At 35.9% G+C, this 16,684-nt stretch overlaps 1 protein-coding gene across 3 annotated transcripts in view; it reads right to left on the bottom strand.

The window, feature by feature from the left end:
- LOC131429523 (AF4/FMR2 family member lilli) overlaps positions 1–16,684 on the bottom strand; it is a 269,359-nt gene that overhangs the window by 200,512 nt on the left and 52,163 nt on the right. Inside the window, exon 1 of one of the 3 annotated variants that reach the window (XM_058593695.1) lies at positions 2,895–2,914. The exons of the other annotated variants lie outside the window; for them this stretch is intronic. Within the exon in view, the coding sequence (XP_058449678.1) occupies positions 2,895–2,899 (5 nt within the window). The 5' untranslated portion in view covers positions 2,900–2,914. Of the gene's footprint in view, positions 1–2,894; positions 2,915–16,684 lie in introns of those variants that run through there. 3 annotated transcript variants of the gene reach the window in all.

Genomic DNA, 16,684 nt, shown 5'->3' with positions numbered 1-16,684 from the left:
TGAACAGTTTCGTCCAATGAACTCGAACCATCACGTTTGCCTTCTGTTTTTAAATTACATCGATTGAACCGAGATTTGGGAACTCATCGACATGTTTTACCTATTCGAATGATTCACTTTCTTGCTCATACACCGTCAAAAAGATTTTGGTTGTATTTTGCTTGAATCATTTGGGACTTTTCAGAGCAGGAAAAAACTGCTTTAAAGTGCGAAGTGTACGTGTGTACCTGAATTGGGGAGAAATGTTGAGATCAAATCAAAAACAATTGTCAGATGATTTATTTTTACAGAACACTCTACCATTCTACTTCACTCTCATGAGGGTCGTTCGATTATTCTAATTTAAGAGTATTCGAAATAATTCCCATTAAAAGATAATTTTTGAGAAATTGAGGGACAGCTACAGGTACAGAAATAAAAGAAACAAGTACAGAAGCTAATTTCAAGAAAAAAAGAAGGTACAGGAACAAGTGCAGAAAGTACAAAACTAAGTACAGAAATGAGGAAAACAAGTATAGGAAGTACTGGCACAATTGAGTGCAGAAAAAGGTATAGAATGTGCAGATGGTACAGATATAAGTACAGAAGTTACAGGATCTAAAAAGAAAGAAAATACTGGAGCAGATACAGAAAGTACAGGAACAAGTTTTGAAACAAGCACAGAAAGTACAGGAACAAACACAGAAATTACAGAAACAAGCACAAAATAAAGTGCAGACAATAGAGGAACAAGTACAGAAAAAAGTTAAAAGTTCAAAAGTTAATCGCAAATGTTGTAAAGACAACAATTTTGAATGGCAAATTAGAAGAAGAAAAAGTTTTCATTCCACGCATTCCAATTATGCCCATTGCTATGCCATTTCAATTTGAATCTCATTTTCTCATCCGTTTAACTTTTCTATTACCGTCAATAATCGTTATGAGTCTGTAGCGTGAATTTAGAGTTTTTTTTGGTGGTAACTTGAACGCTGCCTGTTTGCGTTTCGGTAATCGGTTTTATACATGTGGTCCATCGGTTTTATATATTTTGTCCTGTTGTTCGCGATATAAAAAGGTTGGGGCCACTATCATAGAGCATTATAATGATATTTTTCTTCAATAATCATTAAAATTGATAAGTAGTTTTGATTTTCTAAATCTAATCTAATATTATTGCGCTAGTAGAATATAATTTCTTTGGATACGAAACGAACTTGTGATCCGGCAAGGAATTATCAGCAATAGGCATTGAAAGAATAAGAAAATTTTCAATGTTGTCATTTCCTTAAGATTTTTTTCTCGTTTATGTGCAACATATTATCGTCCGGAGCGGATATTTGGTAAAAATCTAGTTTGCCGAATTTATTATTTTGCCGAAAATATTTTTTCCAACTATTTTTCACCCACAAACTAGAACTATCAAAAAAAGATTTCTTAAGGACCCAGATAAGACTTTTCATCAACATCCAACGAACGATAGCCCAATTTAAGAAACAATCGTCTGTATAGACACTTATGATCACAAATTACAACAAAAAAAAATCATAAATTTCGTTTATTACTATTTCGAGAATTAAGCAAGATTTCATATACGATTCAATGGTAGAAAAAACTTTTTTCCCAAATCTAAGTAAGATTTCGGACCAACAAAATGTGTTTGAAAGTCTTCTATCGCTCGTGAATTGGTACCAAATTTATAAGTTTGAACAACAAAAGTTCAGATTAAGGTTTTATACTACAATAAATAACTACTTCGTAGAAACAATCTTTAGCGGGAGGGCACTTCGGCAAAAAATCTTTTGGAATGATCTTCAATAATCAAACTAATTGGAACAATTCGCCGCGTTGAACAAACAGACCCCGGATTGGCGGTTTAATACATAGGGCGCTGGTCTTACAAGCCTGTTATGGTATGTTTGAATCCCGATATGGAGGAATTTTTCATGTTAATAGGGGAATCGGTTGCGAAGTCTGTGGAAACAAAACGGCTATATTCGATAAACGGAATGTAATACCAGGACTTTGCTTTTTGAACAAACAGATAACGAATGGTATTCCACACGAAATTTATTTTGAAATCCCAGCTTATAAGTGATATCTCAGTCTCATTTCGAAAAAATAAATCGAGCTCACCAGAAATTCACCCGAACACGACCGGAAACTTCTGTCTTGGTGTCGGGATGCTCGAATCATCCGATCAAGACAGCAAACAAGCGGTGGGAAGTACCGCCTGTATGGGAAATAAACTGGCACTAATTAATTAAAATATAACTCTCGGCACGCAGTGTGTCCTGATAGACTCTATGGCAGTGCGAAATTCCTCTGCTAACCACGGTATGCGCGTTCGTGTGTAGACCAGCGCTGTCAATGTTGATTTAATTTTGTTTGTTTTGTGTCATACCCCTGCTGGTTTCGCTTTCGCTATTGAGAAGCCGATGCCGCCGTCGCCGCCGTGTGCCGGTTCTTTGGCAAATTTGGCATGAGATTCGCGCTTGTTTTTCACGAGTGTCGTGGTAAACATGATAATTTTACCCCAATAACGACGGGTGGGCAACACAACAACGGTGGAAGGGAAAAGGGGCACGTACGCTGCGTGTGTGCGAGAATGCAACGAACTAACGGTGTTTTTTCTCTTCTCCATGGATAAGTCTGAAAGTAATTGCGTGGAATAAACGTATGCTACATCGAAACGAGCAATTGGCCGTTGATTTTTTTTTTGTTCTGCTAAAATCGTCAGTGGTTTTCCCGGTTTATCGGAATGAATGATGTTAGTGTTTTGAGAATCTTGGGTCTGCCCACTGGATCTTATGTGTTGAGTTGATAGTTCAACGATTTATTCAATGAATATTTCTACTAGATGCGTTTCATAATTTGACTAGACAGCATAATGATAGCGGAAATAATTTTCAACTTACGACATAATCAACTTGATTGTTACCTGGAAATAAAGATAAAAAGAATGAATTAGATATTGTTTTCCAGTAGTCTAATTTAAGGTAAAAACATGTATTCTAATTTAAGGTTACTTTGAACAACTTTCATCCAATTGAACAGTTTATAAAAACTTCTCGTACAACAGTTTAAATTTTCTGAAATCGGAACCTATTTTTTCAATATTCGCAGTTTAAAGAGGCCCAATTTGGAGTGAATTTCGAATTTCCGACCAGAACAGGATTTTTAAACTATATAGTATTCTTAATATTATTTGGTTTCACATGAATGGAAATCAAATGTTACTAACGAAAAGCGTAGTATGCATATCGATAAAACTTGCGATTTGATCATCGGTTGACGATCAGTGGCTGATGAATTTCTGTATCTTATACACACTACAGTCTACACACTGTTAAGAACAGATTCATCTTGCACTCGGTGAAGTTATTTGAAGAGAGGATAAGAAAGATGGTCTAGCGGTTTAAAAAACGCATGGAAATTATCGGTGATTGTGAGGAAAATTAGCAAACGAAATGTACTAATGCTTGATTATTTTACAAGATTTTAATTTTCGCCTCTCTAGAATAGAATGCAATCACTGTGGAACCCAACTTTTCAACCGAGGCGGTTTCATAGTCCCATAGGCCGCAATTTAATTTTATCCGGTTCCAACTTCCGGTTTTCGAATTACAGAGTGGTATGTTCATAGAAATTTTTAAAATATATACACAATCAATTTTCTCGAAAACCGACTTCACTCATCTTTGGCTCATTCGACTGCTATTGAGTCATGGATGTTGGAGTTCGAATATCAAATTGTGGACATTCTGGTTTTAACAATATAACGGTATAAGTTACATAACCAACAAATCACACTTTATTTCTATCCGTTCAATTTTCCTGGAGTTGACTGCACAGATTTTGACAATCATAGATTCGTTTGAGCGCTTCTATGAGGTCATTAATCTAATCTGAAAATCAAATGACTGACGCTCCGAAGATATAATGGCGAAAGTGACATAAGCGACAAACTGTACTTTTTCTTTTCTTTTAATTTTCTCAAAGATGATTAAACCGTTTTCGATTTATTCTAAAACCATTATCAGGCACTTTTTTTATTTAAAAGATATTTTTATTCAGGCCTATTTGCGTACAAGCTTTACGTGGCCGGTTGAGCCGATTTTTTAAATATTTTTTTTTGACTTGGATCTCGTTGTCACCCTTTTTCTAGGGGGAGAGGAGCTTCCATTTCCCTCCTGCGATGATTGAGGGGCACTTCGTTCGTGGTTCGTCTCGTCATCCATTGCCGCATCGATGGTATTGTTGTCGATTTCCGTCTTCTTTTCGTTGCTAGTTGCTGTAGATGCACCTTGTTGTACATTGGTAGCAATTGCTGGTTGGTTGGAGGGTATTGACATGTGGCCATCTGATTGTCATAGGTAACAAGTGATTTGCACGGAATTCTTGTATCTTGACCGAAAATCACATAAGAAGGTGTACTAAGAAGGTAATAAACGTACGCCATTTAGAATACCGGGGAAAAAGTTCTTCCACGTTTCTTTTTCGATAGAGAGAATCTCTCCGTATTGGGACATAGTTTTGCGAATATATGAATCGGTGACGCTTGAGGGAAGATCATGCACACGCACTTCTATAGCACTATCATCCATATATACTGGAATGTTGTACTTAATATTCTCGTGCTCAACATAGTGCACATTGTTATTGTCTTTTGCGAATTGAATTGCATCCAACTCTTTATAAAACTGGATGTAAACAACATTATTTGTCTTATTGCATTGAAGTAAATGCACACGTTTAATGTCAAGATGCATTTTCTCTTTAAGCAAACCTTCAAGTTCTCGTATCGAATCGGTCGAATTTTGCACTGCTTGAAGTCAACAACAATTGTATTCTTTCGTGTCGGCGGTAGCTTTTGTTCATTTGGCTCACTCATTTCGAGGTCGTTCTATTGTTCACTACACAATACTGTACTTGGTTTCTTCTGTCCCGAACGTAAACGGTTTTGTTTTATCGACTGACTTGGATGAGATGTGAAAGCGAACTGGATTATCAGGCACTTGATTAAGTTTGAAAAGCTTGTGGCGAACAACTTCTTAGATTAAGCGAGGTAAACAATAAATCATACTTTTTCACGTAGGACCAGAGATGGCATTTCACCAGAGTTATACACGCTAGAGTCAGATTTTTGCCACACCGAGGATGAAAAAAACGAAGCACCGCACAAAGAGGAAAGCGCACTTCTTCTCAGTGTCGAATAGACAGCATTTGAGTGTGTGCTTGTGGTTAAAGCAGCTGGCGCGAGTGAAACACATTCTCTTCGCATGAATCGCTCACACGCGCTCTCGTCTAAATACACCCAAGTGACCACTGGCGCGTGATGGTGAGCGAGCACTTCTGTGAACTTCAATTAATAGAGAGTACATCTGGCCTTGCTATGAAAAATTTGCAAGGAAAACCGAAAAGTTTACGATAAATTGTTTTATTTTGCTGATTTTGCGTATCCACGCTTCATCTACGAAAACCATACAGCAGAGTGCTCACCGGCGTGTACACCTCTGTGAAAGTATCTGCATCCACCTCAGAGAATTTATTAGCTAATGCTCTAGCACTTTGGTGCGATTCAGTGGAAGAGGTAAAAGGAAATAAACAAACGCACTCATGATGCGTGCACACTTACACAACAGTGGTGTATAAATGTGAAAGAGAAGAGCTCTCGTTGAAGTTGTCAGTGCGAGGGGAGAAATTTTGCTTGCTCTTCGTCACACAGAGGAGATAGACATCTCTGCGTAGGACTACGTTTCTGTTTTTCATAAAGGTGTGCGAATTCGCAATACAAAAAATAAAATCGTACAAACAGTGGTCAGGTTTTAAACGTCTACACCTCAACCAATTTTAAACAGACTTCCGATTGTATTACACCTATTGCTTGAAAATATTTCTACGCATCGGTTCGAGTAGATAAAACTATTTATTTTAGATAATTGTTGATCGAAAATTCAATAAATAACGATCCAAGCCATTGTCGTGGTTCCCTCTAGCAGACATGACAATTACGTTCACGGTTTTCATAAGTTTACCGATCATCAATGTGTGCGTTCATTTAAAACCATCGCTCACACGAAACAATAATCAGTATCGAACCGACTTGCACTTTGTGCGATTCGAAACTACCGTAGGGAAGGTTGCTAAGCACATCAGCAAGTGAACCTGCTACGGAATTATTTTATGCGCCGTTCGTCTCGCACGAGAGGTTACCTTTTTTTGTAGTTTAAACAGAGCAATTTCACAAAACAATAACCTATACCGAACCGGTTTTCACTCTGAGCGGTTCCTTAATACCGCAAAGATGGATGCTAAGCACATCAATGGCTGAACCGTTTATGGATTTATTTTTAGCGCCGACATTTTCATCAAAATTCTGCATTTTCCTCGCCGAATGCAAGATGACCGTGATCATGAAGTGTTAGATGAACATGATCAGCACCTTTCGTAATTAACCTCAACAAACTAAACGCTTCTTTTCAGAAAAATCAAAGCTCATATTCTTTTTAAAAAAATGTGTGACTAGTTCTATAGTCCTACGTCAACAGTTCGAGCAGCTCCATATTGCTGCCCTTCGTTTTTTTCTTCTCCGCAATGTTTTACTAGAGATGGCCGAATCGATTTGGACTTGCTTGAGCTTATCTTAAATCTACAGTGTGGTCACAGATCCAGTGAAATACTTTCGGCTCTGGACATATAATCGTATAACTGACACAACTGACAATTAGGTCAAAGGTCATGTTCAAATCTATTATTGCTGACACTCTCAATTTCGGAAATTTTACTGAATATTTGACGTAAGCTTTAAAACATACTTTTATAAAAGAACGGAATCAATCTGTATATATTGGATCTGCCTAAATTTATGTCAAAAATTAGCTCAATGATGGAAAGAAATGTTATGATGAGACTATTTGGATGACAAGAGATGAGCATTAACACATTATTCTGTGAACTAAGAAGCGTTCTTTGGAATTATATACTGTTTTTTTTTAAATATAGCAAGATAAGAAAAACAAATCGCGTTTTTGTCCCAGATGACTGTGTTAAATAAAATTTCCGCCTTTTAGTTCGATTTGCAGAATTCTTGCGGTAATCTATTTTATTTTCTTGACTCGATTACAACTTTTTAAACGAAATAATTCTGTATTTCAATAATATTGCTTCTCAATTGGTATTCAGCAGAAGTGAATATTTTACCGAAGCTCAAATTTTACCAAAATTCCATCGAAAGCTGTTTCGTCGAAGACCAATTCAGCGAGTTCATTATTCTGTTGACAATATCAGGAGCAGCGTATAATTTTTAATTTTTTCTCCTACATAAAACTAAAAAACTTCATCAAAGGTTTTATTTTCGGTTACTCTGGCATTTGTCCTGACCTGACCTGCCAAGATTAGCTCGTTTTTGGATTTGTAGGAAAAGTTTACCCGGTTGATATAGAGCATTATGAACTTGATTGGATTTCTGCGAAAAAATTATTTACACAATCCTTTTCCTTCAATACACACAAACCAATAAGCTCAGTATATAAAAACCCGAGATGCCACGTTTGCAGATTCATCTCTAAATTTAAAGATTTCTGAATAGAGTTGCAGATATTATTTGACTCATTGATTTTTTAAAACTCTTTAGAACTAAAAATCTTTTTAGAACCAGCCAGAAAATAAAACCTGACATCACTGTCTGTGAACGGCATGTTGCATTAACATTAGTGTGGAAGAAACAAGTTCATGTCAAAATTTATGGGACTTGGGTCTTAAAATTCATAGCATTCGCCATACACTGAAAACTTTTTTTGAATATGTATGATTCGATACACTGGCCCTTTCGATGAAAAGGTCGCCCTGGTGGAATAGTGTTAGCTGCAATAAACCTAAATCTTTCTCTATTTCGCACGTTTACGTTCAACTCTCTTGTCTTAGCTTCTCATTTCCGTTCGATTGGAGCTTGCCTGCCATAAGAGAGGCATTTTTTTATCGAACACAAACGCAGAATACACAAAAAAATACGCAAGAAAAAATTTCGTTTCAAAAAGTATTAATTTAAATTCACATATCTCGAGGAATCTGCAGTTAGTACTTAAATTTCATATTTCAAAATAAATTACGAAGAATATAACAAAATGTTTTCTTGAGAGAATAATCTGAGCGAATTTTTCTGTCATTCAAAGGGGAAATTTCAGTTTCAATGAATTTCCTGATTTTCCAGGATACGATACCCTGACGACCTAGTTATCACCATCGCGTGACAGTGTGCGTTTTCTAAATGGTGTAATCGTTCGAATTTTTACTGGGCGTAGATGCATTCTCACATTTGACGCAGAAATGACTACGTGCTTATTTGTTTCGTTATGTCGTAATTCATGAGTGCGTACGACACGTGAGACTGCTTTTCGCTTGGTCGTTGCATGAACGAGTTCAAATGTATGTGTCATGGAACATGTGGAAAATTTTCATAAGCCAAGTATCATCTCTTCAAACCCTGATCTTTACGAATTTTTGGAGTTAGTAGGAGCGTAGTACTAGCCAGGCAATAATATAGTACCAGTTACGCCAACGTTCACAAATAATTTGTTTATTTTTCATGCCTAAAAAATATCGTTCTCGGATAGGTTTTCAAGTGACATCTTTTTTCTCCCCCAACTATGTACTAGTTTAAATGAGTTAATTTGCCGAACTCATTCAATTATAGCAATCAAGAACTAAGTGGGCATTGATTTGCCACAGTGCCAAACTTTATTACACTGTTGAACGCCCAAAAAAAATTAAACAGCTTGAAGCACGTTATGGTAATTTGCATCAGACAACATAAACCATCACTTACACAAAAAAAAAACTCGAAACAAAAACAATCCTCATCGCTCGACCGATTTACAATATAACTCTATAGTGACGCCATGGCACACAAGAAAAAACGCCATCCAGTCGGTGTGACAAAACAGAACACAAACGCGCGCTGTCAAAATACAACCGCAATTTAATCTAGGTTGAAAGCACAAAAGATGCAACTGTTTCCGAGACGAAGTAGTCAGTCTTCACAAAACAGCAGACTTTCGTGTGCAGTATATACTACTCTTCATGGTCAATCCCAAGATGGCAAGGGCCGGACAGAACAGGGTTCCAATGAGAAGGCGAAGGCGGCGAGTGCAGCTGAAGGAGTTGGTTCGTGCTGATACCACACCGACTGGTACACCACTACTACTACTACAACTACTACTACTAAGAAGTAAACAAGGAACACGGCGAGTAATGAAACTACGACAACCAAAACCAAAACAGTTTCAAGAATGAATAGATATCGCTATTTGTGGACTACCCCGTAATGAACTCGTCTGGCTGCCGCGACTGGTGGAAAGAGTAATGTTTAGAAGCTGAAAAAGTAAGATATGATGGCAAAAAACATAAAAAATGCTTATTTTGTTGTTTTTCTTCTTTTTTTTTCGCTCGAGAGTCGAAAGGTATCCGGAACGCTACTGGGTGGCACTGAACGGTCAGATTCAGTGGTTGTGAGAAGTGAGCAGCAGTACACCGTGAAATGAAACTATAAATTTTTAATACTTGTATGCATTTCAAGTAACAACACAAGTCTTTGGAATTGTACATGGAGAACTTGGTTCAGTCAGCGTTTTTTTTTTTTGTAACGTACGCAAAGTTACGTTAAAAGAAAACAATTATAAGATTTACGATTAATAAACAGGTAGCTTTTGAACGCTTAGAAGCCCTGCGCAAAGCTTTAAAAGGTTGCTTGACGGACCAATGACGTAAGATCATATAACTAAAGTTCTACAATCGTCTCAAAGCGATTGAATTCAGAAATTACCAGAATCAGTGGAGTCTGCAAAAGTGTCTAATTTTTCGAATTATTTTATAATGAACATTAGATATGAGTTAAATTTTTAATTTTAATACTATTTATGTATGTTTTAGTGGCACACAAAAGTCTAAGTTTGAGTTCAGTGGTTCCTCAAAATATATTTTCATATTTATGAATTTACAAATTCGTTAACTGTTTTGGTAAATAAAAAAGAAGTATTAGCTATTAACGTAAATTAGAATGTATTTGAAACTACCAATAATTAAAATTAAAGGTAATAAAATCTTACAACCGATTCATTTGATAAACATCAAATGACTAGGAAACAGAAAGGTACAATCTTCGAGCATTGTCGGGTTCGAGCGGCAGTAAATGCAATTCTACAAGAAATGACTTGATTTCGACCCATGGTAAGCTTCCCATAAATTGTGAATTGAAGTTTCTCGAAAAAGGCGGATGGGTAATTTTGGAGACATAACTGGAAAACGTGGAATACGAATATAACTGAAACATGCTTCTTACCCACTTCCAAATATCAATAATTGTTCGCATTAGTTAATTGATTGTGTGAATTTTGTTGATTTTACTGTTTCGCTTCCAGAACTATACCGGTGCACCGGTATGACTTATTAACGACAAACATATTCTACCATACAAATAACACTGAACAAGTGAAAGTGAAACAATTCAACAGATAATGTTATAGTTGTTTTGTTTTTTTCTTGTAGATTTACATACTAAATCTACATTAGAAACTGAACTCATTTTCAGAATTCAGTTCCAAACTCTAGTTGTGGAAATCAATTTTGATAATTGAATTCTGGTTTCAAAAGTTGGTTCAGAAATTCTGGTTAGGAGTTTAGATAGAGAATTTTGTTCCAAAATCCCAAACTAGAATTCATATCTGAAGTTGGATTCCTGAATCAGAATTTCTTTTGGATACGAATTCCGAACTAAAATTGAGCCATTATAAATTCAGTTCCAAAATCTTCGACCAGTCTCGTCTAACACACAAGAAAAAATGGTGGATTTCGACCATGGTTTACCTTTACAACTCGCCCAGTTGAACATCGGGACTGATATGTGCCTGACTACCTCAAACCCGTTGTCCGGGAGCGGAAAAAGCCAAACAAGCGTGATGAGTTTACCTCATAGTTTCCAAAAGTTTTGGAAAACCTAATTTTTGAATTATTTATGGTTATCTCACCCTGATGAAAATTTAATCATAAATTGCTAATCATATCAATGATGGCATGGAGAAAAAAAAATTGTTTTTGCATTTAGTGCAACTCGAGAAATTCACGATTAAGTTCTACCCATTCTTCTACAGAGCAAATTTTGAAAAGGCGCCCCTTCGTAAAGTAAAACTTTCTCGGCGATGGCTAAATCGATTTCTACAACCTTAAATTCGTTTGAAAGTTACTATTGGGTTGTGAAGATCAAATGATTGCCACTTCATATTCCGGATATATAATGATATAAGTGAGGTATTCGACAGCAGAGCTTAAAATTGTCACACATTCTCAATGAAAGAAACCATTTCAGCAGTCTCATTTTCCATGTTTTACTGTCTCATTCGCAAATGACCGACACTAGAACAAACGAAGAGAGACGAAGCATTTTAGTTTCTCATAGAAAAAATGAGAGAGCATAATTGCCAACGTCACTCTTTCCTCTATGACAAGACGAAACCAAACTAACGTCTTCAGGTAGCAACAGCAGAATTGAAATTTTCATTCTTGCATCGGTGTATTGAAAATATGTGACGCTTGGCTATAAAAAGTGACTAAAATATGGCAAATCGAAGTAATTACATCCCAGAACTTCTTTGGAAACCAAAACTACTACAAATTCGAGCACCAACAGTTAAAACTTATTGTGAAACCTTTTTCTGTCGTTTTCAATTCTCACAGCTTTGGTTGAATATCGACACTGAATACTATAGGATTTTCACTGAAAACTGCAAATGACTGAAAGGGCAAATGAAAGAAAAAACACAATTCTGAAACTACTTTCCCGTTTATGTCATTGACTGGACATGGATTTCGTTCTCGTAGTTTGCAAGCGAAACTGAGAGTGACAATAATTTCTTGTCATTTTCGTTTATTTTTCAGTCAATGAAAATGACTTTTATTAGCTCTGTTGGACAGAACTCACTTTTTCACTCTGCTCAGTTGTTTCGAATATTATTGATGCTTTCGGAAGCGGAAGCCGGGGACTAGTAGTCTCAAAGTAGTTTTATATATTCACTAACTAACAAGGTCTGTCAACTAGATGAAACCACATTTCAATAATCGCTCTGCAATAACGGAACCGGAAGTCGGATCTGGATCAACTTTTCGGGGACTTTTAAAAGAATTTCTAGACCTTTTATTTTCTTATTTGCTTGTGAAAATCGGGTAAGAAATTTCCAAGAAAATTGAGTGCGCATTTGTTCATAAATTTTCACATATTTCCTTGTAATTCCGGAACCGGAAGTCGGAAATGAAATTCAGGAACTGTGTGTGACTATTTTTTCCCCTTTTTTACCACATACCACCCTGTACTTCCGGAACCGAAAGTCGTATCGGGATAAAATGTAATAGCAGTATATGGGATTATAAGACCTTTCATTATCTTATGGGTTTGTGAAAATCGGTTCAGACATAGCTGAGAAAATTGAGTGACATTATTTGTCACACACACATACACATATACATAGACATTTTGTGATCTCGACGAACTGAGTCAAATAGTATATGACACTCGGCCGTCCAGAACAATTCGTGAAACTAACAGCAGAAAAGGTGGCAAAAATGTGGTTGATTTTCTCTGATTTCGATTGAGCTTTGTACACGTCTTCGGTATGGCAAACCATTGGGTTTTGCACGAATGGCGATACCGATTCGACTAAAGAATTTTTTTACAAAGGGCGAACACATGCACTTTCTTCAAATCGTTGTAACTCGAAAACTGTTACTATTACAAAAATGATGTTCAAGAAGAAGTTGAGGGAAAGCCGTTAGACATTCTAAAAAGAAATTGAATATATTTTCAATAATTAGAAAATCAATCGTAGAAATAAAATGTAAAAATATCAGTAATCAACGGATCATAAACTTGAAGTTATGAATATTATTTCAAATTGTTTTAATAGTAACTTATTTCATTTTGTAAAGACACGAATCAAATTAATGTCAAATGTTGGTTTCAATAAACATAATTTGAAAAATAAAAGCTTTCAAGTTACTTATCCTAAAATTTGCATTTTTCGAGTTACAATGATTCGAAGAAAGCGCATGCAAAATTATATCCGCACTTTTTGCCATTCTCATATAGAAAGGGTATGCAAACACTGTGAAAATCTACTTTTGAAACGTCTATTCAATTTAAAGGTCTCTTGGTCCCATAGGTTGCTATTGAATTTTACCTAAATCAGACTTCTGGTTCGGGAGTAACGGGGTAAAATGTTAAAAAAATGAAGAAAAAGTGCAGTCAATTTTTGGCAGATACCGCGCAACTGGTTTTCTTCAACTTAGATTCAAATAAAAAGCCTTATAGTTCCATAGGTTGATATTCAATTTTATATAAATCCGACTTCCGGTTCCGGAATTACGGGGTAAAATGTGCGGAATGAACTAACTAAATCCCATATTACCCTACCAAATTTCATCCGAATACGACTTCCGGTCCCGGAATTACAGGCTGATAAGTATAACAATTTTTTTTTCAGGAGCGTGTTTTTATACATGACAAGGAAAAACCAAACCAAATGCATTCAAAAAGCCGTAAAATTATTCAATTAGGCAGGTTCGGATAATTTATGACCAAATACGTTGATTTTAGGTAAACCGGATTATCGTTCCTGGTTCCATAAGTACCGGTAAAGTGCTCGTGTACTCCAAACCGCAAATCACTCCAATTTCTTAGAAACGGCCAGACCATTCTTCGCAAACTCAGATTTAAATGAAAAGTTTTATGTTTCTATAAGTTTATGTAGAATGTTATCAAGATTTGGCTTCCGGTTCCGGCACTACAGGGAAGAAAGCATGAAATTGCAATCGATCATATAGAACGATAATGCAGAAAACGCACAAAAATCTTCTATATTTAGTATAAAATTGTTTCAAATTATAGGTTATGCTAGTTGCTGGTCAAACGAACCGATTGCAGCTGTACTGGATCCTAGCTCACGGTTCCGGAAGTATCTGAAATTGTGTTAGAAAGCTCAAAAACGGAACTGTCTTTATTTCCTCAGAAACAGCTGAGTCGATTTTAAACCGTCATTCACAGCGAAAATGCAAAAAACGAAAAATTCCTATTAGCTTGCGTCAAAACTTTGCCTTTTTTCATGTTTGAAAACATGTGTTATATGAGAAAGATATTCTAGCACTACTAGGTGGATGAAAACAGGTTTTTAAAATCAATTTTGAGTCGAGTGAGTTTCTTTCTACATTCGAGTAAAAATAATATTTTGTTAAACGTATGCAAAATTCCATCTAGATCAAAGTGTGTAAAGTCTGATGACTTGCTACCCCTTTCTAGAATTACTAGAGTTAAATCGTGCCAATGATTCTTATTATTCTAAAACGACCCGTAAGCCTCCTGTTAAATCTCTTTCTTCAGGAGAATTTTGAATTATTCGGTGCTAGTCAAGAACTAATCACTATTATAAACTATAAAAGTAGGTCTTTTTTTGTAAGTAATCACAGTGGCAGCAGTCCCTTGCTTCGGTTCTACACTGGACCCTTGATAAGATTTGCTTCTATGAGCTTCTATTTGAAATCAACACACAGACGTTCCTAGGCTATGGTGCCCACTTGGTCACTATTTTTTTTGTACTGATTCAAATAGATTGTATAAAATTGTCTTTATAATGTGTGGTTGTGTTTTGTAGTTTAGTTGTTGTTTTTGTAATGACAATGGTCGTAGATCTGGTTTTGTGATAACGTAAATTGTGGTATGTGGTTCTTGTAATGGTCTGTATGGAATGTAGTGGTAATTATTGTAATAGTAATGTAATAACGTAATAATGGTTATAGTAATAACAATAATAATAATAATCTTTTAAATGGGTTTACCTGTTGGGTACTTGATGTATTTTTACATACTTATCTATACTCTTGCGTTATTTATTCGTTTCTTTTTTTATATTTCTGGTATTCTGCATCATTCTCCTTCTTTTTTTTTCTTTCTTCTTCTGCCTTCTTTTCCAAGTTTAAGAGCTTTTCTTAGTTCTATTTTCCAGTTTTCTCAGTGTGAAATAATTAATTTCATATGGAATAGAAATGTTGAGCTAGTAATTATCATCTACATCTACATAGTAAGTACATCTACATATGCACGCAAACATACTCACACACATACATACATACATACATACATGTACTCCACAAGCAAACATCGTAACATTGAGCTACTGTTTCTATTCTAATAGATTTTGACTAGGGTTTATGTACCAATAATCATCTCATTAGTAGTGTCACCATGTTATTTTAGCGATTATTCGACTTTCAATTAATGCATTGTGATCAAATCGAATACAATATCTTTGCTTCGAATTTGTGAAGCACTACCGCAGAAAAAGTAGTTCGAAAATTGTTCAATACTGTTGTTATAGCGACGCGAAAACTTGAAGCGAATGCTCCTAATTTCATCTTACTTTTGAAGTCAATCTATCGAACAGATACAACAGATCTCACTCTAACTAATGGTTTTCGTATATGAGATGACTAATGGAGCTAAGATGAATGAGGGAAACGTTACCCTACTTTTATCTCTACTATTGGTCGATCGTTAGTCCTGAGCTGAAACGGTGGCCTGAACATTGTTGAACATGAATGAACATTGTTTGACAGCTGGATGAACATTGTTTGACAGCTATCAGTGGTTTGCTCATTTGTTCAGTCTGTATTATTTTATTCTATTCTACAATATTTTATCTCATTCCACAGTATTCCATGGTACACAAACCACCAATAAACGTCAAAGATGGACTGCATTTACCGTTCGTTTGATGTCGTGTGAAACCCAGTTGGGATACGTTCACTCCATTCAATTTCCACTTCACACTGGTAATAAGGGCCGGTAGTATGAACATGAAACATAAAACAGAGCTCAGTTAAGCCCTACGGCCTCTCTACACCCCGGATGTTTGGAGCGTAATGCAATCAACATCTTATTCAAGTCGTTCCGTATTTCATTCTTTAAATTCAATAATTAAGCTAAAGCTGTAACATATATCTATATTAAATTCTAACTGTAATTGATTGTATCTGATGATGTTTGCAATACAGTCAAGCCAACCAACCACGGGAGGGGTAAACTGTAAAAGCAGAATTATCGTCTATTTAATGTGAAATTCAATTCAGTACTTGATGAGTTTTCATTTATCGGGATTTTTTTTCTTGCAAAGTGAATGTTGACAAAACGAAAAATGACTCAATATCTAGATGGTTTTGGAAATCAATCATAGCTCTGTTGCTCTGGATGGAGTAACAAAAAACAACGATGAGGAAAATGGCACACCTTCCAACAGTTTTATGGTTGGTCGCTTTTCGCTTTACGAGATCCGTGTACACGACTTTTGGCAAATAGCGGTGTAAACCTTTCAAGTGCCGCTACTTTGATGCGCTCCAGCACACGACTTTTCGTTGCTATTTACCTTAAAATAATTGGTGTCATGTAGTTTCGCAAGCGGAAGAAAAGCAGTGCATAAAAAGACACTTCTACCGTTCATCCACAATCGTTGAATTTCGCATAAACAGCAGAATAATGAAAACGAAATTACTTACATTCGGGCTTTAAATCGATTCGAATACTTTCATTGCTCTAGAAAGCGAATTTGTGATTACTTTAAGGGAATTAACTGATTGAAGGTGAGAGTGTAACAATCAATGCATAATATTCAAT

Source organism: Malaya genurostris, chromosome 2 (assembly GCF_030247185.1).
Source record: "Malaya genurostris strain Urasoe2022 chromosome 2, Malgen_1.1, whole genome shotgun sequence".
NCBI lineage: Eukaryota > Metazoa > Arthropoda > Insecta > Diptera > Culicidae > Malaya > Malaya genurostris.
Note: the sequence above shows the minus strand (reverse complement) of the source record. Positions and strands in the feature narration are given on the sequence as shown.